The sequence below is a fragment of the Spea bombifrons genome, chromosome 8 (genome assembly GCF_027358695.1).
Source record: "Spea bombifrons isolate aSpeBom1 chromosome 8, aSpeBom1.2.pri, whole genome shotgun sequence".
NCBI lineage: Eukaryota > Metazoa > Chordata > Amphibia > Anura > Pelobatidae > Spea > Spea bombifrons.
Window position 1 is genome coordinate 457,979 of NC_071094.1, and position 24,715 is coordinate 482,693.

Here is a 24,715-nt window from a genome sequence, read left to right on the forward strand (position 1 = left end):
TGGAGATGTTTTCTGGATTCGGCGAAACGTAAAAACCCCCACCCCACGGAACGTGGAAACTCCGGCTTTAGTAAAGAACTTTATTGCATCCGTACGAAAATAGAACATGTCTGAAAATCTCCGCGTGTTTCCCGGCCGGCACCCGCCACGTCTGCCGCGGCTCAATGATCGCTCTCGAGGTTCAGGTCGTGGGAAGTCAGGTCCTCCTCAACGTTCTCCAGCGCCCAGTGATGTTCCGTGATCTCCATGGCTTCCCATTCAGCCTGAATCAGATTATTGTATATATATTATAAATATAATATAAATATAATATATAACACCCCCCCACCCCCCAAAAGCGGCAGACGGTCGTTCTCTAGCCGATGGTGACAAGTCTTACCTTGAAGGCTTTGTTGGGATCGGGCGGTGCGGCCATCGCGGCCCCCGTCATCTGGTCCTGCATGATGCGGCTCTGGTCGGCGGCTGTAAGGAGTCGGTAATTATTCCGGCATTCATCCCCCCCCCCGTCCCGGCTAACGGCCGCCCGTTACTCACCGTTGTCCTGCCCCAGGAGCAGCGTGTACATGCTGCGGAGACCGAACACGTTGAGGAAATACCACGAGGCCGAGCTCACCCTGCAACCAAAGAGTAAGGTGAGGGCCGGAAAGCCTGGCGGGCGGCAGCATCCAATGCGCCGGGGGCACTTACCATGAGGCGTCCAGCGATACCAGCTCAATGCCGCGCTGCAACATGGGCTTAAATCGCAGGGTTAAGGGGAACGGCACCTTCGCTGCAAAAGATGTCAGAAGAGAGTCAGCAGCAGCTCAGAACCCCCCGGTACCAGAGGCAGCGAGCATACCGTGGCACGCTTCTTACTCATGCGCAGCACCGGTGCTAGCCAATCACATGTCACGTATCTCAACACTGACATTTATGTATGCATACAAGCCATTGGTTGCTGCCTCGATGGAATGGCCAATGAGCATGTGCAAGAAGCGTGTAGACAGCAGGGGGAGGAGTCAAATACCAATAACTAAAGAGAACACACAGTGAAACGCATCGGGGTCCAAGCAAAACCACCGCTCCTTTAACCCCGCGCTGTCCAGCCACCGATTACATCACACGCAGGACTCTGCACCTACTTGTAAGGAAGCCGGAGAATGCCCAGTTGATCCAACCTCCTATGAGGATCATGGGAAGGACGTTGGTGAGGTTCCCCTTCATCATTTCCGTCATCATGGTGGGATCTGTGGGTGGCAGAACAAGAAGAGTGAAGACATGGGAGCTTGTAAGCTGCTATAAAACTTTTTCGTTTAGTGAGAGGGTGGTAGATGAGTGGAACAACCTCCCAGCAGAAGTGGTAGAAGGTAATTCAGTGAGGGTATTAAACATGCATGGGATAGACATACGGCTCCTGAATCTAAGATGAGACCAACGACTGATTATGGAGAAACGGGCGACTAGACGGGGGCCGGCGGGTTCTGGGTTTCTACCACAGTAATAAATCGGGTCAGTTTACCGGTAATCGGGTTCTTCGGGGTCACTTTTCTCTTCGTCTTCTTGAAGAATCCATTCTCTGCGTCGTTGAAGTAATTCCTCCTCATCAGGAAAGACTGAGGAAGGAGAGAAATCTGGGTCAGGTAACAAACGCTACACGGATCATGCGTGTTCCTTCCAGCCCGGGTATTCTGCGTGGCACAGGGTGGCTCTGCCCGTCCCTGACACGCTGTGGCACATTCACTCTGTCTGTCATACATACATCCCCGGCACAGGGTCACGCTAACCACCCCAGATGCCCCATGGCACAGAGTCCCGCTCCCCGCTCCAGATGCCCCGTGGCCTGCTTCAGATGCCCCGTGGCACAGAGTCCCACTCTCTGCTCCAGGTGCCTCGTGGCATAGAGTCACGCTCCCCGCTCCAGATGCCCCGTGGCATAGAGTCACGCTCCCCGCTCCAGATGCCCCGTGGCCTGCTCCAGATGCCCCATGGCACAGAGTCCCGCTCCCCGCTCCAGATGCCCCGTGGCACAGAGTCACGCTCCCCGCTGCAGATGCCCCGTGGCACAGAGTCACGCTCCCGCTCCAGATGCCCCGTGGCACAGAGTCACGCTCCCCGCTGCAGATGCCCCGTGGCACAGAGTCACGCTCCCCGCTGCAGATGCCCCGTGGCACAGAGTCACGCTCCCCGCTGCAGATGCCCCGTGGCACAGAGTCACGCTCCCCGCTGCAGATGCCCCGTGGCACAGAGTCACGCTCCCGCTCCAGATGCCCCGTGGCACAGAGTCACGCTCCCCGCTCCAGATGCCCCGTGGCGTAGGTTCAGACGTACCTGTCGGGGGATGTATTTGCAATTCTCCCGGAGTATACGGCTCCTGAGCAGCACCTGACTGAGACACAGAGGGAACTGGTCAAGGGGAGAGGAGCAGAGAGGGTTAATGGGACCAATGATTACCCTGTGATTGGCGGAAAGTTAGTGTCCCCGGGGGGCACATTACGGGGTTCCCAGTGTCCCCGGGGGGCACATTACGGGGTTCCCAGTGTCCCCGGGGGGCACATTACGGGGTTCCCAGTGACCTTGGGGGGGGGGACGTTAGAGGGGCTCTGATGGCCGGCTCCTCGGGGCCCCACCTGTCGCTCAGGGCCTCCAGCTCGGTCTTCTTGTCGGCCTGCAGCAGGCGGGTGACATGGTGGCGAAGGAGGCCGCTCAGGAACGTGATAACCACGATGGGCAGCACGACCCACAACCGGATACTGGAGTCGAGCAGCAGCTCGGGGCTCGCCATCTTGCCGTGTGCTCACACTTCCGGCTCCTGCTTCCGCCCGGCTCCAAGATGGCCCCCGCTGGTCTGACCTCGGGACCCAGTCACGTGGGATGCGACGCAGGAGCTGCTGGGAGCTCCACACATGGAGGGGAAAGCGGAGAAGGTTCTGCGGTACGAGGCGTTCGTGACTGACACCCTGCAGCGGGATCTGCGGTATGTGACACGTCACCAGGCCCCGCCCGAGCCACTCCCCCGCGGCCCTTGTCACCCCACCCACTATTCACACAATCAGAGTCAGGTGCCGCAGGGGAGGCATAGACAACCTATCCCCAACACACGCCACATGACCCTATCCGTGTGCTCAGGACGCGCGTGACCATGAGAACTGCATCAGTGCACCCGCTGACACGCAAGCTGCCCATGAGAAATGTGCCCGGTGTGTTCCGCATGCGCGTTGGATGTTGCGTGTATTGTCTACACGTGAGCCCCATGACTTGTGATCTCGTAAACTCAGTAAGACGTGCCGGTTACGGCTCCCGCTGAGGAGACAGAATAATCTCTGCCCCGGGGGGTAAATTCACGCACATTGGAGGGTATTAGTGACGCCGAACGTGTCTTTCGTGGCAGGAAGGTGCTGGAGAATCGGGACGCCGTCTACGAGAAGATCAGTCAGTATCTGCAGCTGAAGAATGTGATCGAGCGGCTGCAGGTACGGTGCGGGCCGGGGGCATCGCCCAGGGCAGCGGGGGGGCATCTGCGCGGGGCATCGTCCGGGGCAGCGGGGGCATCTGCGTGGGGGGTTATGTTGGGTTACTGGAGGTAACGGAGCGCTGCCACGGAGTGCGTGGAATTACTGAGCGCTCGCTCTCTCGTTGCAGGAGTTGCCGGCCGAGACGCTACAGACACAAGTTGACCTGGGATGCAACTTCTATGTGAGCGCCGAGGTGTGAGTAACGTCTGCGGGATCTCCACTCTTCTTCGAAGCTCACACTCAGAACACTCCCTGCGACTCACACTCAGAACACGCATGTCCCCCTCTCCGCACTCCCTGTGGCTCACACTCAGAACACACGCGCCCCCCTCTCCGCACTCCCTGCGCCTCACACTCAGAACACATGCGTCCCCCTCTCCGCAATCCCTGCAGCTCACACCCAGAACACGTGCGTCTCTCTCTCCGGACCCCCTGCGGCTCACACTCAGAACACATGCGTCCCCCTCTCCGCAATCCCTGCAGCTCACACCCAGAACACGTGCGTCTCTCTCTCCGGACCCCCTGCGGCTCACACTCAGAACACGCGCGTCCCTCTCTCCGGACCCCCTGCGGCTCACACTCAGAACACGCGCGTCCCTCTCTCCGGACCCCCTGCGGCTCACACTCAGAACACGCGCGTCCCTCCCTCTCCGGACCCCCTGCGTCTCACGCTCACTCTTTTTTAGTCCGGACTCCTCCAAGATCTTCCTGGCTCTGGGATTTGGTTTCTTTGCCGAGTTGACGCTGGAAGAAGCGCTGAAATTTATTGAAATGAAAAACAAGATGCTGACAGAGTAAGATTTCCGTCTGCTGGAGGCTCCTGTAATCTTGTGGCCCCCGCGGCCCGGCGTCTTGTACCCCGTGCCTGCCATATTCCTGTGTGACGGGGCCCCCTCTCTCCCTCTCGTTTCAGGATTAGCGAAAATCTGTCCAGAGATGCTGCCAATATTAAGGCTCACATCCGGCTGGTCCTAGAGGTGAGTGACAGTCCGCTCAGCGCGTCGGGGTAGATTTTACAGCAGCAGTAAAGTGACAGTCCGCTCAGCCCGTCGGGGTGGGTTTTACAGCAGCAGTAAAGTGACAGTCCGCTCGGCGCGTCGGGGGAAGGTTTTACAGCAGCAGTAAAGTGACAGTCCGCTCAGCGTGTCGGGGGAAGGTTTTACAGCAGGAGTAAAGTGACAGTCCGCTCGGCGCATCGGGGGAAGGTTTTACAGCAGCGGTAAAGTGACAGTCTGCTCAGCGTGTCGGGGGAAGGTTTTACAGCAGCAGTAAAGTGACAGTCCGCTCAGCGCGTCAGGGTGGGTTTTACAGCAGCAGTAAAGTGACAGTCCGGTCAGCGTGTCGGGTAGGTTTTACAGCAGCAGTAAAGTGACAGTCCGCTCAGCGCGTCGGGGTGGGTTTTACAGCAGCAGTAAAGTGACAGTCCGCTCAGCGTGTCGGGTAGGTTTTACAGCAGGAGTAAAGTGACAGTCCGCTCAGCGTGTCGGGTAGGTTTTACAGCAGGAGTAAAGTGACAGTCCGCTCAGCGTGTCGGGGGAAGGTTTTACAGCAGCAGTAAAGTGACAGTCCGCTCAGCGCGTCGGGGTGGGTTTTACAGCAGCAGTAAAGTGACAGTCCGCTCAGCGCGTCGGGGGAAGGTTTTACAGCAGGAGTAAAGTGACAGTCCGCTCAGCGTGTCGGGGGAAGGTTTTACAGCAGCAGTAAAGTGACAGTCCGCTCAGCGCGTCGGGGTGGGTTTTACAGCAGCAGTAAAGTGACAGTCCGCTCAGCGTGTCCGGGTGGGTTTTACAGCAGGAGTAAAGTGACAGTCCGCTCAGCGCGTCGGGGTGGGTTTTACAGCAGCAGTAAAGTGACAGTCCGCTCAGCGCGTCGGGGGAAGGTTTTACAGCAGGAGTAAAGTGACAGTCCGCTCAGCGTGTCGGGTAGGTTTTACAGCAGCAGTAAAGTGACAGTCCGCTCAGCGCGTCGGGGTGGGTTTTACAGCAGCAGTAAAGTGACACTCCGCTCAGCGTGTCCGGGTGGGTTTTACAGCAGGAGTAAAGTGACAGTCCGCTCAGCGTGTCGGGTAGGTTTTACAGCAGCAGTAAAGTGACAGTCCGCTCAGCGCGTCGGGGTGGGTTTTACAGCAGCAGTAAAGTGACAGTCCGCTCAGCGTGTCCGGGTGGGTTTTACAGCAGGAGTAAAGTGACAGTCCGCCCCCGAGGGGTCACACATAGAAAGCCGGGCGAGACGTTCTGTTTTATCCTTTATTTCTCTTCCAGGGTCTGCGGGAGCTGCAGGATCTCTCAGACTAACGCGGTGTCTCTAATAAGAAGGCTGTGAACGTCCCACGAACACGCGACAGTCAGAGGAGCGTGCGTGTGTGTGTATGTGTGTGTTTGTGTATGTGCGTGTGTGTTGGTGTATGTGCGTGTGTGTGCGCATGATCAAGCATTTCAGCCTTATTTATATGTAAGTCGTCTCTCTAATAAATTGATTAAAAACATTCTTGCTCTATGGATTGTGTTTGTGGTGAAAGGGTTAAGGGGTGCGCTCCAAAAGAATACGATTTGGCCTCTGGCACATGAGAGGTTAAGCAGAGCTCTATGCTGTGTGGGATTATGTGCTGGGCTGTAGCAAAGAAGAGGTTAAGGATTGCGGGGCTGCAGCAGATTAGAGGTTAAGTGATGCTGGGTCCTGGCAGTTGAGGGGTTAAGAGATACAGCGCTTTCCGAGAGCGGCTGCCTCCCAGCGCTCTGTTTGTTACCATGGTAACTCGGCCTTGTCACTGCCTGTAATGGGGCGATTTGTGCCGCCATTTCTGTGGAATTTATATCCCCCCCTTCCTACCAGACAGGAACTGCGTGTAACCCCCCCCTTAGACTCCAGTAAATCCTTGGACCCAGTATCCCCGATATCCATCAGATCCCAGTATCCCCGATATCCATCAGATCCCAGTATCCCCCAATATCCATCAGATCCCAGTGTCCCCCCAATATCCATCAGATCCCAGTATCCCCCAATATCCATCAGATCCCAGTATCTCCCCAATATCCATCAGATCCCAGTATCCCCGATATCCATCAGATCCCAGTATCCCCAATATCCATCAGATCCCAGTATCCCCAATATCCATCAGATCCCAGCATCCCCCAATATCCATCAGATCCCAGTATCCCCCCAATATCCATCAGATCCCAGTATCCCCCAATATCCATCAGATCCCAGTATCCCCGATATCCATCAGATCCCAGCATCCCCCCAATATCCATCAGATCCCAGTATCCCCGATATCCATCAGACCCCAGTATCCCCGATATCCATCAGATCCCAGTATCCCCAATATCCATCAGATCCCAGTATCCCCCCAATATCCATCAGATCCCAGTATCCCCGATATCCATCAGATCCCAGTATCCCCGATATCCATCAGATCCCAGCATCCCCCCAATATCCATCAGATCCCAGTATCCCCCAATATCCAGCAAATCCCAGTATCCCCCAATATCCATCAGATCCCAGTATCCCTCAATATCCATCAGATCCCAGTATCCCCCCCAATATCCATCAGATCCCAGCATCCCCCAATATCCATCAGATCCCAGTATCCCCCAATATCCAGCAAATCCCAGTATCCCCCAATATCCATCAGATCCCAGTATCCCCCCCAATATCCATCAGATCCCAGTATCCCCCCAATATCCATCAGATCCCAGTATCCCCCATATCCATCAGATCCCAGTATCCCCCAATATCCATCAGATCCCAGTATCCCCCCAATATCCATCAGATCCCAGTATCCCCAATATCCATCAGATCCCAGTATCCCCCAATATCATCAGATCCCAGTATCCCCCAATATCCATCAGATCCCCCAATATCCATCAGATCCCAGTTTCCCCCAATATCCATCAGATCCCAGCATCCCCCCAATATTCATCAGATCCCAGCATCCCCTTTTCCATCAGATCCCAGTATCCCCGATATCAATCAGATCCCAGCACTCCCCCAATATCCATCAGATCCCAGTATCCCCAATATCCATCAGATCCCAGTATCATCCAATATCCATCAGATCCCAGTATCCCCGATATCCATCAGATCCCAGTATCATCCAATATCCATCAGATCCCAGCACCCCCCAATATCCATCAGATCCCAGTATCATCCAATATCCATCAGATCCCAGCACCCCCCAATATCCATCAGATCCCAGTATCCCCAATATCCATCAAATCCCAGCATCCCCCAATATCCATCAGATCCCAGTATCCCCAATATCCATCAGATCCCAGTATCCCCGATATCCATCAGATCCCAGTATCCCCAATATCCATCAGATCCCAGTATCCCCAATATCCATCAGATCCCAGTATCCCCCATATCCATCAGATCCCAGTATCCCCCAATATCCATCAGATCCCAGCATCCCCTTTTCCATCCACAAATCTCCACATTCCCCTTTCCTCCTGTCAGATCCCAGTATCCCTCTCCCCCGTAGATCCCAATATCTCCCTATGATCCCAGTATCCCTCTCCCCCGTAGATCCCAATATCTCCCTATGATCCCAGTATCCCTCTCTTCCTCACTTGTGTTGTAGAGGGACATGGATCCTTGCCTCCCTCTCCCCTCCCCTGTCACCTCCTCCCTCTCCTCTCCTCCCTCTCCTCTCCTCCCTCTCCCCCCTACACTGTTTCTTCTTCCCTCTGACGTAAAACGGGGATTCTCTCCGGTGTTTGTGGGGTGAAGGGGAGAGACACAGAGAGAGGGGCAGAAAGTAGAGCTCTAAACCCGGGGAGGGGTCACCATTGGATCAAAAGCGATGGGGAGGAGTGGATAGAGGACTGAGGAAAGAGAGCAGCGATATAGGCCAGAGAGAAGCAGGGGAGGGGGTGCAGCCTGCTCTCCTCCCTGTACCATGCCCAGGGCTGGCTTGTTGCCCCGCAGCCTCCGGCGTGCATGGACTCGCAGGGGCATTGAGACATCGCAGGGGCAGAAAGGATCCGGCCAGTAAGACAGCTCGGATTGCAGACAGGTGAGAGAGGAGAGACAAACATGGGGGGGGGGGCTTGTGTTGCTGTGTTATGTCCACGTTCCTCCCACACTGTCGCTTCTCTGCCATCGCAGTGTCCGCTTCTCCACAACATCATCTCCTTGTAAACATGATGAGTGCGGGGGAGAGCCAGCGGGAGAGTGGAGGAGTGGGGGAGAGTACTGAGCGGTGAGAGGGCATGGAGCAGTCTGAAAGAGTCAGGTGAGAAGAAAATGCTTCTGGGGGCCGAGCGCCCCCCAAATATTCGCGCAAACCCGGCTTCTGAACCCTGCCGCTTATCCAACATCTCGTCTTCTCCTTCTCTGTTAAAGCCTCTGTCACATGCTGCTTAAAGCGCTCTCTTCCCGGTGTCACTGTCACACTGCATGTTCAGCTCTCTTATTCTCTCAGTGCGATACGCACTCTCGCGCTCTCTCACCACGGAGCGTGCGCTCTCCAATGCACTTTCTTGGTTCCTCCTTCCGTGGGACATGTACTGTCTTTCCCCCACCGGCCATGTCCGCTGTCTTTCGTGGACGTGTCCTGTCTCTGACACCCTCTCTGTCTCGCGCGCAGGGATGGACCCCTCTGGGACCCTCTGGCAGTTCCTCCTGCAGCTGTTAGAGGAGCAGAGTCACCGGCATCTCATCTCCTGGACGTCCAACGACGGAGAGTTCAAGCTCCTGGACGCCGAGGAGGTGGCGCGGCTCTGGGGTCTCCGCAAAAACAAAACGAACATGAACTACGATAAACTGAGCCGTGCTCTGCGGTATTACTACGACAAGGTGAGCCGACGGCGAGACAGCTGGACATGCCGGACTGTGTCTGGGTGGGATCTGGTCACTTGCCCCACGTGTCACACGCGTTATCTTAACTGTTTTATGTGCTTGTGGTTTATGTGAACTTTTTTCAGGTGGCAGATTGCTCTCCATCTGCCCCACGCACGCTTCGCTTGAGGGCTGCAGCCCATCTTGGAAATCGAGATGTGGCTGCGGTGGTTACCTGGCGCGGCCCAGACTAATAACATCATCTTTCATTGTACAGAACATCATCAAGAAAGTGAGTGGGCAAAAGTTTGTGTACAAGTTCGTCTGCTATCCCGATCCCGGTGGCAACGAGGTTTCAAAAGAAGACGGAAAATGTAGAGAGTCTGCGAGTGACCCGAGCCAACCCCCCAAATCCGCAGACAGCTCTCCCTATGTCCCCAAAATGGTAAGGAGCAGCTCGAAGACCAGTCGTAACGAGTACATGCGTTCTGGCCTCTATTCCACCTTCACCATCCAGTCTCTGCAAGGCCCGCCAAGCGGCCCAGCCAGGACTAACAAACTGGACTCTTTTCCGACCAGCGAGCCGATGTCCACGGTTGAGACCAAAGGACCAGACATGGACGTCTCGTCGCTCGAGCCGGCCGAGCAGGATGATGGAGCCCTGTCTGTGGAAGTCAACATTCACAGCTCAGACGAACTCCAGTTACACGTAACACGCTTTGTTTGTTCATATGTCCTAGTATGTCACTGTTACGTCTTGGGTGGCAGAGCTTAGGGGCGAAACTAACTCCAAAAATGTAGGTTTTGAAAATGGTGAGGGCAGCAGTGTCTCTGTGTCGTTTAGCTACAATACATAACTATATGTCACTATGTGGTAGGGGTATAGATTCCATACGTGGCTTCTAGTGCTATGAGTTTATATACCTAGACATCACCCTACAGCAGGAAGGTAAAAATCTTGATGGCCAAAGTGAGATGGACATGTTTATTGGGCACTTTGGTTTGTGTCACAGGTCACTGTGGACCCCCCTACGCCTGATATTAAAGTAGAGGACACTGCGCTCGCTGGAACCGAGGACATGTCGGAGCCACAGGTTTTCCTGACGTCTTTACCTGAGTTAAAGGTCCAAAGCTCAGAAGAACCACATACGCAGGAGATTGTGGTACTCATAGACTCTCCAGAGAAAGAAGACCTCAACATGAAGACAGAATCCCAGGAAGGAGAGAAGAAGGAGGATTCTACTCCAGCCACGTCCAACGAGGGGCCTCCTGGAAAGGGGAAGAAGCCAAAAGATTTAGAACTCCCCTTCTCTGCTGTGCTTGGCCAGGAAAAGATGAACCCTGGAGTAAACTCGCTGCTGCCGCCTGGGAGCGCGTCATCTGTGATCACGTCTCACTCTCTGGTCAGTCCAGAAGACTCCATGGTGGACCTTCGCTTTGGTTCCATTAGTGGCTGGTGGGGGGGGTGCACATAATGTAGTTTATAATGATGCAGTCAAGGGGCATTTATTGAAGTTCATACATTTTCTGAAATAAGATCTCTGTTTTTTCAGACCCCGCTGCTACTCACCCCAAGTTCTCTGCCTCCATCTATTCATTTCTGGAGTACCCTCAGCCCGATAGCTCCACGGAGCCCGGCCAAACTCTCCTTCCAGGTAAACACGTCTCCTGAGAAGTGCATTCTACGATTCTTAGTTGTTACGATCCTGAGCGTACATGTGGCCGTTGATGGTTGGGGACAGTTTTGTAAAGCCAGGGACACGGCCTTCATGTGTATTTCTGATCTCCGTTGCACCCCTCTGAAGTATCTCATGCCCTTCTCTCTTGTTTCAGTTTCCCACCAATGGAAGTAACCAGATTCACGTGCCAACTCTCAGCGTGGATGGGCTGTCCACCCCGGTTGTCCTCTCTCCTGGACCTCAGAAGCCATAAGGAATCCATACCGGCCCATCGATTCCTCACGGAGATTAAATGTCTTACAGTACACGCGCCATTTCACCATACTTGAGCTTCCTAGGACGAAATCCGCCGCAATACCAAGATTGCGTTGTGTCTAACTATTAAAGGACATGCGTGTTTTGTGCTTTGACACCAGTGTGGACACAGCCCGTCCCGTGAGCTCTGGCTCCTTCTGTCTCCACGAGAAGACCCCCGCTCCTTGTGAAGCCCGCTTTGGAATTGTGTTTCTGATCCAGCTCCTGTCTATCCTACAAGAGAATAAAACGAGTCTCTCGTCAAGTTTGCAAACAGAATTCTAATCAGGTTTAGAAAGAAGCCGAGAATTGTTGACGTGTGCTTCACACGCGTGATTTTTCGCTGCTCTGGTGAGGACAGCACATGCTATTAAAAGGAGGACTTGAAGAAAGGACTGAATTCATTAGGTTTTTTTAAGAGCACTACGGGAAGGTAGATGAGCGGCTACCCAAAGAGATGGCACTAATGGGCCAGCAGAAGCAGGCCAGACGTGGTCACTGCTGGCTTTCAGGTAGAAATCTTAATGTTTATTTACTTGGTGGCCACCGAGTTTATCAGGGAAATGTTCGGTGGCCCCGAGATATTCTGTGGGGGATTCCTGCTACCTGAATTTGCGTAGAAATTGGAGATATATTTTGCATGAATTCCCTTTTGAGAAATATATAGTTTGGATAATTATTTCTTTACTAAAATATTTCATCTTCAGAAACCCCCTTTTTACTCGGGTTTCTGGAGCGGCCTCAGAGATCACGAGCTTTTCTATTTTTATCTTTCAGCAGACAGTGGAAAATAATTTGTAAAATATTTTTTTAAGGGTAAAGTTAGAGGAAAGAAAAAAACATGGTGTCTGTAATATTTGTGGGAATTTACTGAAAGCTTTGCAGAGGTCTTAATATGTGACAAACAAGGGAGCCGAAGTCAAAACCTGGATGCTGTAGAACATGTCGGGTGAACATGGAGGGGAGGCACATCTCAGTCGCCTGGAGTTTTCTTTATTGAGAGAATCCAGAATACATCCTCTGCTTGGGAGACAATGGCCTTCAAATGGACAGAAGACTATGGCCTCTAGATGGATGGAAGACAATGTATTCTAGATGGTTTGGAGATGATGGCCTCTAGATGGTTTGGAGATGATGGCCTCTAGATGGCTTGGAGATGATGGCCTCTAGATGGCTTGGAGATGATGGCCTCTAGATGGTTTGTAGATGATAGCCTCTAGATGGTTTGGAGATGATGGCCTCTAGATGGTTTGGAGATGATGGCCTCTAGATGGTTTGGAGATGATGGCCTCTAGATGGATGGAAGACAATGTATTCTAGATGGTTTGGAGATGATGGCCTCTAGATGGTTTGGAGATGATGGACTCTAGATGGCTTGGAGATGATGGCCTCTAGATGGTTTGTAGATGATAGCCTCTAGATTGTTTGGAGATGATGGCCTCTAGATGGCTTGGAGATGATGGCCTCTAGATGGTTTGGAGATGATGGCCTCTAGATGGTTTGGAGATGATGGCCTCTAGATGGTTTGGAAATTATAGCCTCTAGATGGCTTGGAGATGATAGCCTCTAGATGGCTTGCAGATACTGGCCTGTAGATGGTTTGGAGATGATGGCTTCTAGATAGACAGGAGAAGATGGCTGTCATTTACACTAAGCAATGAGATATATTAGAGTGATTCTTGAAGTCCACACACAACTTTTCTACAATTATCCGCTGCTGTTTTTGTGATGTTTTCTGGAAGCCTCACGCCTGCATTTCATGTTCCAGGGATAGTGAATCTTTACTCTGACGGGCACTTGGAGCAGCCTGGGCTTCTTACTTTCTGCACGCTCTATCCAATGCCGCCTTCTTACTAAGAGCAGTATGAAGATCAGCCACCTTGAACTTTAGACTCTTTGGTCTCCCTCTCACCTCATAAAGTTCATCTGATGTCATCATCCTGAGCTCCTCGTGCATATTTTCACCGTAGGTGACTCTTTGGACTGTGCTGTCACCCATCTTCTCCTTCGCGCTTGTAAGTCTTTCCCGCCACATTTTGTCACTTTAACCTGCATTAAATCAGCCTGCTTTCCCCTCACATGCGCGGCAGCTTCTCACTCCAAACCATCAAACCATTAATGCTTTCCTCGATCGGCCTACAGCTTTCTACCTCTGCATTAATCTATAAAGCATTATTTGGGGGGTGAGGTGTGCTCACCCAGGACCATCGCACCTTGTAGAATAAAAAAAGGGGGTATAAAGGTTGCAATGGGGCACAAATGGTAAAGTCACAAAAACAGGTTTTTCCGCTCGTTAAAAAGTAACTGGTCATAATCGCACCTCATTCAGAACGGAGCAGACAGAGGTTAAAACTAAACGGGGTACTCAGCTTAGCATGCACCCCATTTTTTATGTTACCCTCCTGCCGTTAGGGGAAGCGACATCTGGTCCCCGGCCCGGCTTCCTGCCCCTCGCACACCGCAGCCTCCTCTGCTCCGTGTTTTCTGTCTCGCCGCTCAGAGTTTCCGTGGACAGGTGATCCTCTGAACTCCATTCCTTACTTTGTGTTTCACCCCCTTTTCTGTAGACGACCACGGACCAGGCTGGAAGTCCCATTCCCACCGGTGGTCTGAGATCACCCGTCCAAAGAACTCCTCAGGAATGTTCCATTGATGCCAGATGTGGGAGGGGGGCCCGGCGACACCTCCTGAGCACAGACTGGTCAGGGTAACTTTTTTTAATTGACGGGAGTGAGTGCATCCTCGGGTCTCTCCCTCCTGTTTCCTGAGGCCTTTCTCTTAACCACATGGGCGTCTTGTCCTTGAAAGGGCTTCTGGGAAAACCCCGGATTTTCCTGCGCGGTGCGGCCGCGATGCGCGTTTTGTTTCTTTCCGTGTCAGGCCGCGCTGTCTCCAGCGTCTCACCGGCTGAGTTTCCGAGACTCTCACTTTGCTGCTCTTTTTTCCAAGCACAACAGAATACGACATACAACCCGCTCTGTGCTTTACTCAACGCATTTCTCAGTGTCCGGGGTCCTGACTGCGCCTGCGCGATCCCATTGGACGTGAAAGAATATAAATATGTTTTTTAAAGGGACAACTTTGTGCGTTTTCGTGGTGGGAATATGAGCCAGATTTTGGCTTTTTCTGGGCGTCGTGCGCATTATTTTAAGGTTGGAGCCTTATTGTTTTAACATGCGCGAAACGTGCTTTTAATAAGGGAAGGAGAGCCAGGGCCTTATATCTTCTTAATATATGCGCCAACCGGCATCCACTGAAAGCCACGTCAGCTGCTTGTGTCTTTAGATTGTAAGCTTTTAGGACAAAGCCTCAGTGCTGCTGCCGGTGTCGCGCGCGGTGTGGCGGTCCGAGGCGACTGACCCCGCGGCAGAGGGCGAGCGATTCGCGGCTTGTGTTACGTGCGCCGTGTTCCTGGGGTTTTCTTGCTTGTGATCGCTGCTTGTTCTGCCAGTTGCTGCGGTTTCTCTCAGCCAGTTGGGGTTTTTCGTAAACCTCAAGTTTTTGGGGGGTTTTTTTTTTTGTTGTTTTTATGTAATTTATGTAATAATTCCGGAAGCCTCCAACATTCCAGGAAAATGAAGGAAACGCTCGGGTTTGAGAAGCTTTTCCTTGGCGCCGGTTTTCGATGTGACGGAGATGTCGGAAGCCGCCTTTTAAAGGAACAGTCACTCGTTCTCCACTAGGGGGCAGCGCGGTGATGTGGTGCAGGCCTCTGGCAGGGAACAGGTTAATTAACCGGGTAATGGGGCAAAGAAGGGTTTTCGTTACACACCCCATGAGCCTCCAAATGCAGGTTGGTGTTGATAGAGCCCCGGCACCCCGGCGGATAATCGGATTAAAGCAGTTAAATCTTTCTCTGTCCCAAACTGGTGACCCCCAGTGACCCCCAGTGACCCCCAGTGACGCGTATCGGCCGACGCAGGATGGGTAATCGCCGGGATTTGCCCTGAACGAGGACTCTCATCAGTAGCCGTATTTCCTAAGCCCTCCGCAGCCGGCGTTTTCTCTCCTCCAATCGGTCCTCTCGCTGTTCAGATATTTATTTAACAAGAAGGGAGTATTTACCCCCCAGCAGGGCTAATCCTGCATAACGAATAACCCCCCCTTCTCTGGAACCAAAGAGGAGGGGCAACAGAATGGGGAGGGGTTATCATGCAAATTCAGCGGCAAACAGATAAAGAGGGGCTTTGATGTCGGGCGAGCGCTTGTCACGGAGACGCTAAAAAATGCACCTCGCACCAGCGATTTTAACGTGTTCTCTAGACGTGTCCCGTCCGTGGTAAAGCCCGCTCACCCTAACGTGTAAAACATGCGCAGGTCTGTAAACCCCCTTTCACTGGTTTATTAAGGTTAGCTAAAGAATTTGGCGTTTGGGACAGAAACTGGTAAAACTAATGTAACAAATATTAATATTTTAAAGCTTTTCGAAGTCTTAGTGCGTAAGATTGTTTAACCCTTCGCTGCCAGTGGCCTTTGCACGAGAGCTGTTAAGGTTGCCGTAACCTTGGGCCAATTTATTTAACCCCACACATGCTGGGAAGGCACCTTGGAGGATAGAAGAGAACTTTCAGGGCTTTTATGTTCCTCGGGGGCTGGGTCTGCCCCCCCTCCCCCGGGCAAAGCTTTCCTTTTCTTGAATCTTTTTCTAATAGTCCGGCTTCGCCAATCGCCATTTCCGGGGTCTTGGAGAAAGATCCGCGTCTGCGTGCCAAAAAAAAGGGCGATCTCTGCGCGGGGCTCGGGGATCCGGAGCAGTTTGGGTCTCATTGAGAACTGAATGCAAGTTTTTGGTATTTCAGATTTTTTTTTCAGGTGATAGGTAAAAGTTTTATGCAATATTTTGTGTGTTCTGATCTTAAAATGCGCATTTGGGGAAAAGTCTCCGGAACGGGAAAGTTTCTGCTAAAGTCTTAAACTTTATTTTGCTGACTTTAGTGATGTTTGTTATAAAGTATATTATTTATGCTGTCACTGGGAAATGTATTTCTCGCATTTGCTGAAAAATGTATTCTCATAAAATAAAAGATTTTAATAAATATCAGTTCTTTGAATTTACCAACAAAATATATATATTTTTGGCGGAAATGGTGTGAGTGCGTACTCTCTCACTTTCTGTTCTCTCCTCTCTCATTTCCCTGTTTTCTCTCATTATTTCTCTCCTTTTACTATATCTCTCGCCCTCTTTTTCTCTCACCATTTTCCCCTCCTTTCTGTATATTTCTCCCTTAAATAAAAATCAGATATGAATTGTATTCATCGATGTCCAGATCCCTTCCGAGAGAAAAGTATAATACTGAAAGTTCACAAGTAAGTAACTGAAGGAAATGTTTCTCCTCCCTCTCCTTTCCCTGAATCTTTTTCCTCCCCATTTCTCCCTCTTTTCACTCTTTTTCTCCTTTCCTTCTCTCTCCTTTCTCTCTTTCCCTATCCTCTTTTCTCTCCTCTGTCTCTCCCTCTCTCTCCTTTCACCTCCCCCTCTCTTTTTTTCTCCCCCCTCTCTATCAGTTTCAGGCTTTCCATGGAAATATGCAGACACACCAGAATCAGCTTTAATACAAGGTTTATTCGAGAAAAGAGGATACTGATCCTTCACATCCGTCGTCCATTTCTGTAACTGCTATAAAACGTTTTGTTCTTTCACCCCGATAACACTTAGAACACGTAGAAATACTAATTATTGGAACAAACAGGCATCTCCGACATCTAAGAGATAAATGTAACTACACGCCGCCCGCCCGAGTCTCCTCAGATACACAAAGAAGTCATACGCAATTATCGAGCAACCTGTCTGCTCTCCAGGTACAAACACCCACTTACAGCGTAACCATTGCTCTGCGGCTTCGTGTGCTTGTGAAGGTGTGCGTGTGTGGTGCATGTGAAGATAACACGCATGTGACATGTCCGTGTTACTTTGTTATCTGTGTGATGAGGTTGGATGCTGGTCTGGACCCCGCTGATCGAGGTTCGGTCGCTGCATCTGGACTTCATTAAATCTCTCTGCAAGGTCTTAGATACTTCCCGGGCACTGAAGATTTTGCCCCTCTTGCCCCATCCAGTTCCCCGGCCAATTAGCTTTTTTTTTAGCCTAAACACGAACAGTTTGTGTTTTTAGAAGGAACTCGAACTGGAAAGTCATGGTAAAGTCAACAAATAGTTCTTTGACTGTCTCCGAGCTTCCGGTGCCTTCCACACCCACTGGGGTAAAATTGTGCTAAAATCACCCCATTTTTCACAAAACACTTCTAAGACTTCCACATTGTGCCTACACACGGAGTTTACAACACCTCAAAGTTTTACTTTGTGATGATGATCCTGTACTCAGTCCTACACGGGTTCAAGGCTGCCACATGTAAGTCTTTGAGGTGTCGATTTGGGCTGCAGCAGGGAACGTCTTGTCATCTTCAGGTGGAACCAAATTTGGCTGCTCCAAGCTGCTCTCTCTTTCTTTTTCCACCTCTCCGTCCCAAAGGCTGATGAGCGGAGGGTAAAACTCATTGAGTGGAATGAAGGAGGCCCTTTGCATGTACTTCTTAAGCGAGTGTCCACAGCTTTTGTGCCGGAGGTGGTGTCCCACATATACGATAATTGCGGCCATGCATAATCCTGCAACTAGGGAAGCGAGGGCAGCAGAGAGGGCGATGCTCACTGGCTTGCCCACCACCTCCATAGAAAAAGAAGCATCTTTAGTGGTGACATTGAGGCACGACTGTTGGCTTGGCCGGGATACAGAAGAAACAGTGAGGCACACCTCATACTTGGTGGCCGGCTGAAGGTGTGTTAGATTATATTCTTGTATCTCCAGGGGGACCTTGGCCGTGTAACTGATATGTGGGTTGTGTATTCTCATTGTTGCTGAGGACCACTGAACTGGGGCAAGGACACTTGGTGCCATTCCTGACCCACTCAGCATTTTCCACTCCACCACCACAAAACTCGAATGCACCTTCTTTGAGACCATCAGAAGGGTCATCGGCTCCTGCTCCTGAGTGCCGTTAATGTAGACCACCACGCTCTTGCTGTCAGTTCCATCTGAGTTCCATATCTGGCACATATAGGACCCAGAGTCTTCTTCTATAGCATCCATGATCTGCAATGATCCTTCTGGATGGATTCTGACTCTACCAGTGGCCCCAGATATTCTTTCTCCATGTGGGGTCACCCAGTAAATCTCTGGCTGTGGATGGCCACTAGCATGGCAAGTGAGGGTTACAACTTGGTGCTTGGAGAGGTAAAGCTGAGAAGGAAACGAGTGTGCATCTATTAAGGGTGGGCATCTGCTTAACCACGCTTGGCCCTGGATTTCCAGGAACAGGTGTCCACTGACCAACGGTGGGCTTGTACACAGGGTGGCCTGCGCTTCCACCAGTCTTAGGGAGGAAAGAGCTTTCCAGTTATTTTGGCAATCACAGCGGAGAGGGTTGCTATATAAACTAATCTCAGCGAGCCCTGGGAGCGACTGAAATACTTTTAGAGGCACCATGGCGAGTCGATTATTATTGAGAAGTAAAGTCTTCAGGGAGCCCACATTTGGACCAAATGCCTCAGGGTCCAGGTGTGTTAATCTGGGATTATTGCAGATTTCTAGCTTTATGAGCTCAGGTAGGTTCTGGAAGGAGCCGGAATCCACACGTTCCAATTCCTCCATTGAATTGAGGCTTAGTTCCTCCAGGTGCAGCATGTTCTTGAAGTCACCATTTCCAATCCTTCTAATGAGATTTTTGTTGAGGTCCAAGAACTTCAACAAGTTTAGATTTTTTAGAGCTTCCTTGGGAACTTCTGTTAATCGATTATCAAAGAATGACAGACTCTCCAGATAATCCAGTCCAAAAAACGCGTTCTCTGGAATGTGTTCCAGCTCCATTCCAGCCAAAACCAGACTATGTAGTCTCCCCAGCGGTTGAAAGTTCAAGTTTTGAAGTGATGTCACCGGATTTTCCCCTACCATCAGTATCTCCAGGTTTGGTAGATCTTCGAACCACCTTCGAACTATCACACTTAGACGATTGGCATTTAGATGAAGTCTTAAAAGTTTTCCCAAGCCAGAGAAGGCACGAGGACCAATAAAACTGATTTGATTATGGTTAATGTATAGTTCCTCAAGGTTTTCCAGATCCTTCAAGCAGTAGTCCGGAAGCTCAGTCAGTTGATTCTCCTCCAAATAAAGCGTAATAAGATGAGAAAGGTTGGACACGCTCAGGTCTTCGATGCTTTGAAAGTGATTCTGTGACAGATCCAGCTCAGTCAGGTTAGTCAGTTCCTGGAGCTCCCACCCTAAGCGCGAGATCTTATTACTTTGAAGCAGTAAGACTTGGGTGTCAATGGAAAGGTTTTCTGGAATATGAGTGAGGAGGAGATCATTGCAGTCAACTGTCTTGGCCTCGTGGTAGACCGACTGTGGCGTAAACCAGGGCCTTGTCTCACACACACATTGGGGTGGACAGAATCCAAGATAACAGAGGAATTGCGATTGTAACACAATCAAACAGAGGGACAGTTTGGTCCAGGAAGGTCCTCGGGTCATCGTGGTCCTCAGGAGATGGGACTGGTCCTCAGGAGATGGGACGCTCGTTGGGACTCGATGGGAGGATAATCCAGTACGTGATGGAGTTGGTCTATAAAACAAAAAAGCAGATTGAATGAAAAGCAGGGAATACGGCTTCAAAACACAGATTAACTCATAAAGTGAACAGAAAGCTGCGTCTTATGCACTCATTTTAACTCCAACGCAAAATGGAATATGAAATTTATAACAAAAAAAATAGATAGTTAAATATTCCTGCCCTTGTCACCCAAGTCAGGGGATCGGCCACGGAGTCTCTCGTGAATTCACCGGATTAGGATGTCTCTTTATCCGTAATCAGAATATTATCGCAGTCTCCAGCTGTCCTGCCCTTATTTCGCAGCCTGTGACGTTCTAATGGCGGATCAGCCTACCTCCCCCACCGGAGCCGCCGTCTGACCGCCCCCTGAGCGCTGGAGCCCCCCCAGACACCGTACACCCCAGAATATTACCGGTCACATTTTTGTTTTGAATGAAGTGATTAAATTTTCACTCGGATCCTCTCGCTCTCCGCCATTTTGATATTTTGGATTCCTTGCAGTGTTTTTACTTCCACCCCCTCCCTGTTGTTAACCCTTTTTTATCCATCTGCCTCAACACAATGCGGACCCCCATCCATCAGCCTTGAGCCCACCCTCTCCCGTTGGTTGCCTAATTTCGCATTCGCCGATCCCCTCCAATCTTCTTCACGGTCTCCTGCGCCTCCTTTATCTCCAGCTAAGATGTTGCCATGGTAACACCCTGAGCGCTTTCTATCTCGGCAACTGGAAACAGGAACGACATCGCCAGCCGTTCACGCGGCACTGAGGGGGGGGGCAGATGGCTGGAGGAAACCCCCGGCACCCTCGCCGCGCGGACTGCAATTCCGATGACGCTCAGCCTTTCCGACAGCTGAGTGTTTGGGGAGTCGCAGCCCAAAGGTTGCAACGACAACAAAAAACCCTCTGCAATGCATCGCTCGCCCTCCCAGCACACAAAGGGTTAACTAGCCAATTCATCCGCAGGTTCCGTGTCTAATATGGACTTCTGAACGCGGCAGCGCACCACGTGTGACCGACCCCGGGGATCATGTGACCCCGGTTACTGACAGGGTAAAAACCACCAAGAGTAACGGCTCATCGGGGGGAGGGGGGGGCAGTTAGTGCACTTACCCCAGTCAATTAACACTGTGCTGCTTGCACTCACCCCCAGTCAGTTGCATTTGGCTGTATGTTTCAGCACCAGGGAGAGCTCTGGCATGGAGACGGGGTTTATTTCTTGTAATTAACCCTTGCCAGAAAGCCTCCACGTAACGTTTTCTTCGTTACCTGAGCAGCAAGACCTGCGACACCCCCCCATCGGGTTTATGGGGTCTCCTCCGTCCGTAAAACCCAGATATTCACAGATAGAAACTGAGCCAATGACTGGGCCTGATCCGGACCCAAACAGGACCAGCGATGCCTACGATATTCACAATATTCTGATAGACTTGGAAGTCTCGGGGCTGCGGGGGGCTCCAGGCCAGTGGGGGGGGGGGCATTATGTGTTACTGATCAGTCTACTTGCCCCTGGGGGGCCTAATTATTCAAACGCTTACCTCCCAAATGTCCCAATTCGCTGGGGACAGAACCGGGGAGGTAGAGCGTCACTCCAATGCTACCTCCCAGACTTCACTCCCCGCGTCCTAATTCGCCAGGGGGAAAAGACCCCAAAAATTAAGACGACATTTAAGGTCCATTCAGACCCTTTCCCTACTTACAGTAAGAGCTCAGACATTAATCTGTCGTTGGTCTCGTCTTAGATTCAGGAGCCGTATGTCTATCCCATGCATGTTTAATCCCCTCACTGTATTACCCTCTACCACCACTGCTGAGAGGCTATTCCACTTATCTACCACCCTCTTGGTGAAGAAATACTTGATTACATGGTCACACTATGGCTGTCTCTTTCATGGCGGCTGTCACCGAAGCTCTGTATCCTCATCTTTCTCCTTCTCCTGGTGCTCATTAATTTCTCCCTGATTCGTTGGCACCTCCATATTAATGAGGGAATTAATATTCATGACGCTCAGCGCTTTTCTCACCGTGCTCCAATTATCAAATTGTTCATTCGTTACAGAAAAATGACAAGTTACCCTAATTATATCAGATTTACAAGAGACGGAGGACGCCCAGAGACAGCTGGCCCCATCGGGGTCTCTACGGCCAGGTATATACATCGTGTGGGAGGACGCGGAGTCTGCCGGTGTTATGAGGACGCGGTCACTCGGGACACATCGAGACAGTTTATCAAATCCCCCACTTATTTTGGTCCTTGGAGGCTGCCGTTGTCTGGCGTTATGCAGTTACTTGCTAGATGCGGTGACACGTTAGATGGGGTGAGGGTCAGAGTCGGGTTCATTGAGCGTGAGTTGGAGGGACAGAGTCAGATTTATTGAGAGTGAGCTGGAGGGACAGATTCGGCTCATTGAGCGCGAGCTGAGGGACAGAGTCGGGTTTGTTGAGCGTGAGTTGGAGGGGCAGAGTCAATTTTGTTGAGTGGGAGTTGAAGGAACAAAGTGGGGTTTGTTGAGCACAAGTTTGAGGGACAGAGTTGGGTTTGTTGAGCATGAGTTGGAGGGACAGAGTTGGGTTTGTTGAGCGTGAGTTGGAGGGTCAGAGTCGGGTTGGTTGAGCGTGAGTTGGAGGGACAGAGTTGGGTTTGTTGAGCATGAGTTAGAGGGACAGAGTCTGTTTTTTTGAGCATGTGTTTGAGGGTCAGAGTCGGGTTTGTTGAGCGTGAGTTGGAGGGACAGAGTTGGGTTTGTTGAGCGTGAGTTGGAGGGACAGAGTTGGGTTTGTTGAGCATGACTTGGAGGGACAGAGTTGGGTTTGTTGAGCGTGAGTTGGAGGGACAGAGTTGGGTTTGTTGAGCGTGAGTTGGAGGGACAGAGTTGGGTTTGTTGAGCATGACTTGGAGGGACAGAGTTGGGTTTGTTGAGCGTGAGTTGGAGGGACAGAGTTGGGTTTGTTGAGCGTGAGTTGGAGGGACAGAGTTGGGTTTGTTGAGCGTGAGTTGGAGGGACAGAGTCTGGGTTTGTTGAGCGTGAGTCTGTGTCTCGTTATATACAGAGTAAGCAGCCATCGTGACACAGACATGCAGACAGACACACAGACATGCTCTTACCCTCTGGACGAGGCTCCTCAATCCTTGGGGTGTTTCTCACTTCAGTTCCCCTTCCGCTCCTTGTCCTTCTATCTGTTGGAGTGTCTCATTCTCTGTCTGTCTGTCTGTGGCTGTCTGTCCTCGTGTCTCCCGTTGCTGTCGGTTGCTTGCTGGTTGGCTGCCGTGACGATCTGTTTGGTGGCTTCCTGGAGTCCTCACCCTCCTTCCCTTTGTCTGTCAGTGTCTGTCGGGGTCCGTGGCAGCTCGTCGGTGGGTCCTCTCTCTCCCCCTCATGCTTCTCTTTGTGGCTTTTTCTCTCCGATGGATAAAAGGAACATGAAACGTGACGAGCGGCCCCGGAGCCAATGGGATGGCGGAGCTGGTTCTGAGTTTGGCCAATCCGGAGCCAGGCGGGGAGGGATGTCCTGGCAGTATGGATTGGTGTAAAGATCCAGATATAGCAGCTGACTGCACATGGTGATATCATTGATATGGATCATACGTGTGCGGGTGCCGGGCAGCACAGTCACACCACAAAGGGCCCCAGCTCATTAACCCCATGTTTACCAGCAGCTCTTTCTCAGAAAGGGGGCACAGTCAACCTTTTGTGTGTCAGTTTGTATCGTTGTGTGTATCGCTGTGTGTAACAGTGTGTCACTGTGTGTGTGTATTGCTGTGTGTAACAGTGTGTCACTGTGTATGTTGTGTAACAGTGTGTCACTGTGTATCTGTGTATATGTTGTGTAACAGTGTGTCACTGTGTACCTGTGTGTGTATATTGTGTAACAGTGTGTCACTGTGTATCTGTGTGTGTATCGCTGTGTGTAACAGATGTGTAGTAATGCACACACACGCACTCTTTGTACGTTCAGAGGGAAGAGTTGCTGTTATCAGGTGATGTTTATCATCATATTCCGCAGAGTTGTGTCTTCGTTGACCAGCGCAGGGTTAATCTCCGCACGTTATGTGATCTGTTCCGGGGAACGATGACCTCATTATTGTTTTGTTGTGTAATTCGGTAGGGCGTTCGGGGAAAATGGGGCACGTGGGGCTCTTCCTGAGAAGCTTACTCATAATGTGTCTGTGCATGCACGTGTGTGTGTCTGTGAGTCGATGTGTGTCTCCATGTGTCCGTGTGTGTATGCCTGTGTGAGTGTGTGTCTCCATGTGTCAGTGTGTGTCTGCATATGTCAGTGTATTTGTGTCTGCCTGTGTCAGTGTGTGTGTATGTGTCAGTGTGTGTGTATGTGTCAGTGTATGTGTCAGTGTGTGTGTATCAGTGTGTGTGTATGTGTCAGTGTGTGTGTATGTGTCAGTGTGTGTGTATGTGTCAGTGTATGTGTCAGTGTGTGTGTATGTGTCAGTGTATGTGTCAGTGTGTGTGTATGTGTCAGTGTGTGTGTATGTGTCAGTGTATGTGTCAGTGTGTGTGTATGTGTCAGTGTGTCTGTATGTGTCAGTGTATGTGTCAGTGTATGTGTCAGTGTGTGTGTATGTGTCAGTGTATGTGTCAGTGTGTGTGTCTGCCTGTGTGTGCACCCGCGTACAACATCGTCCTCAGTGCCCGTGCATTTCCCCCATTCCTATCATCCTGATGCAGGGGCAGCTCGGGATGCGGTTGGGCCCTAGGGTAACACGGTTAAAGGGCCCCCAGGGGAATAAATCTGTCTATACGGGACTCACGCTAAAAACACTGAATCAGCGGGACTGCCCCATTCACATTGTGCCCTAATTGCCCCAGTCGTGTTTTTCTCCCCCCGATGATACGTTTGCCGGACTTTAGACTCTCG

At 51.2% G+C, this 24,715-nt stretch overlaps 4 protein-coding genes across 6 annotated transcripts; 2 read left to right on the top strand and 2 right to left on the bottom strand.

The window, feature by feature from the left end:
• Positions 1–66: 66 nt before the first annotated feature.
• LOC128503392 (ER membrane protein complex subunit 3-like) lies at positions 67–2,802 on the bottom strand. The gene is made up of 8 exons (XM_053473468.1): positions 2,607–2,802; positions 2,308–2,365; positions 1,499–1,592; positions 1,122–1,226; positions 688–769; positions 535–614; positions 380–462; positions 67–263 (listed from the first exon to the last, which is right to left on the bottom strand). Exons 1-8 carry the CDS (start codon positions 2,759–2,761, stop codon positions 162–164), a joined length of 759 nt encoding a protein of 252 aa, XP_053329443.1. The 5' UTR covers positions 2,762–2,802; the 3' UTR covers positions 67–161.
• On the top strand, positions 2,771–5,976 carry UXT (ubiquitously expressed prefoldin like chaperone). The gene is made up of 6 exons (XM_053473475.1): positions 2,771–2,953; positions 3,368–3,449; positions 3,619–3,686; positions 4,178–4,285; positions 4,405–4,468; positions 5,753–5,976. The coding sequence occupies exons 1-6, from the start codon at positions 2,883–2,885 to the stop codon at positions 5,783–5,785; spliced, it is 426 nt and encodes a 141-aa protein (XP_053329450.1). The 5' UTR covers positions 2,771–2,882; the 3' UTR covers positions 5,786–5,976.
• Positions 5,977–8,157: 2,181 nt separating this feature from the next.
• On the top strand, positions 8,158–12,063 carry ELK1 (ETS transcription factor ELK1). 3 transcript variants are annotated; one of them, XM_053473465.1, is made up of 7 exons: positions 8,158–8,505; positions 8,598–8,724; positions 9,079–9,287; positions 9,547–9,978; positions 10,283–10,672; positions 10,823–10,924; positions 11,103–12,063. In XM_053473465.1, exons 3-7 carry the CDS (start codon positions 9,081–9,083, stop codon positions 11,199–11,201), a joined length of 1,230 nt encoding a protein of 409 aa, XP_053329440.1. In that variant the 5' UTR covers positions 8,158–8,505; positions 8,598–8,724; positions 9,079–9,080; the 3' UTR covers positions 11,202–12,063. The 3 variants fall into 3 exon arrangements, 2 of the variants coding, with proteins under 2 accessions (XP_053329440.1, XP_053329441.1); XM_053473466.1 differs by having other exon boundaries at positions 9,547–9,714; XR_008355221.1 differs by lacking the exons at positions 10,823–10,924; positions 11,103–12,063 and having other exon boundaries at positions 8,160–8,505; positions 9,547–9,714; positions 9,849–9,978; positions 10,283–10,415.
• A 4,722-nt stretch (positions 12,064–16,785) lies between these two features.
• On the bottom strand, positions 16,786–23,218 carry LOC128503384 (leucine-rich repeat neuronal protein 1-like). The gene is made up of 2 exons (XM_053473457.1): positions 22,947–23,218; positions 16,786–19,854 (listed from the first exon to the last, which is right to left on the bottom strand). Exon 2 carries the CDS (start codon positions 19,761–19,763, stop codon positions 17,577–17,579), a length of 2,187 nt encoding a protein of 728 aa, XP_053329432.1. The 5' UTR covers positions 19,764–19,854; positions 22,947–23,218; the 3' UTR covers positions 16,786–17,576.
• Positions 23,219–24,715: the final 1,497 nt, after the last annotated feature.

What these genes read in the sequence shown, in the direction of transcription:
- LOC128503392 (XM_053473468.1), bottom strand. Translation starts at nt 2,761, where the DNA reads ATGGCGAGCCCCGAGCTGCTGCTCGACTCCAGTATCCGGTTGTGGGTC. An exon ending in CTGGAGGCCCTGAGCGACAG is followed by an intron (nt 2,366 to 2,606) that starts GTGGGGCCCCGA and finishes TCTGTGTCTCAG; the next exon opens with TCAGGTGCTGCTCAGGAGCC. An exon ending in GTATCGCTGGACGCCTCATG is followed by an intron (nt 615 to 687) that starts GTAAGTGCCCCC and finishes CTTTGGTTGCAG; the next exon opens with GGTGAGCTCGGCCTCGTGGT.
- UXT (XM_053473475.1), top strand. Translation starts at nt 2,883, where the DNA reads ATGGAGGGGAAAGCGGAGAAGGTTCTGCGGTACGAGGCGTTCGTGACT. An exon ending in AAAAACAAGATGCTGACAGA is followed by an intron (nt 4,286 to 4,404) that starts GTAAGATTTCCG and finishes CTCTCGTTTCAG; the next exon opens with GATTAGCGAAAATCTGTCCA. An exon ending in ACATCCGGCTGGTCCTAGAG is followed by an intron (nt 4,469 to 5,752) that starts GTGAGTGACAGT and finishes TTTCTCTTCCAG; the next exon opens with GGTCTGCGGGAGCTGCAGGA.
- ELK1 (XM_053473465.1), top strand. Translation starts at nt 9,081, where the DNA reads ATGGACCCCTCTGGGACCCTCTGGCAGTTCCTCCTGCAGCTGTTAGAG. An exon ending in TGCGGTATTACTACGACAAG is followed by an intron (nt 9,288 to 9,546) that starts GTGAGCCGACGG and finishes TTCATTGTACAG; the next exon opens with AACATCATCAAGAAAGTGAG. An exon ending in CGGCCAAACTCTCCTTCCAG is followed by an intron (nt 10,925 to 11,102) that starts GTAAACACGTCT and finishes CTCTTGTTTCAG; the next exon opens with TTTCCCACCAATGGAAGTAA.
- LOC128503384 (XM_053473457.1), bottom strand. Translation starts at nt 19,763, where the DNA reads ATGACCCGAGGACCTTCCTGGACCAAACTGTCCCTCTGTTTGATTGTG.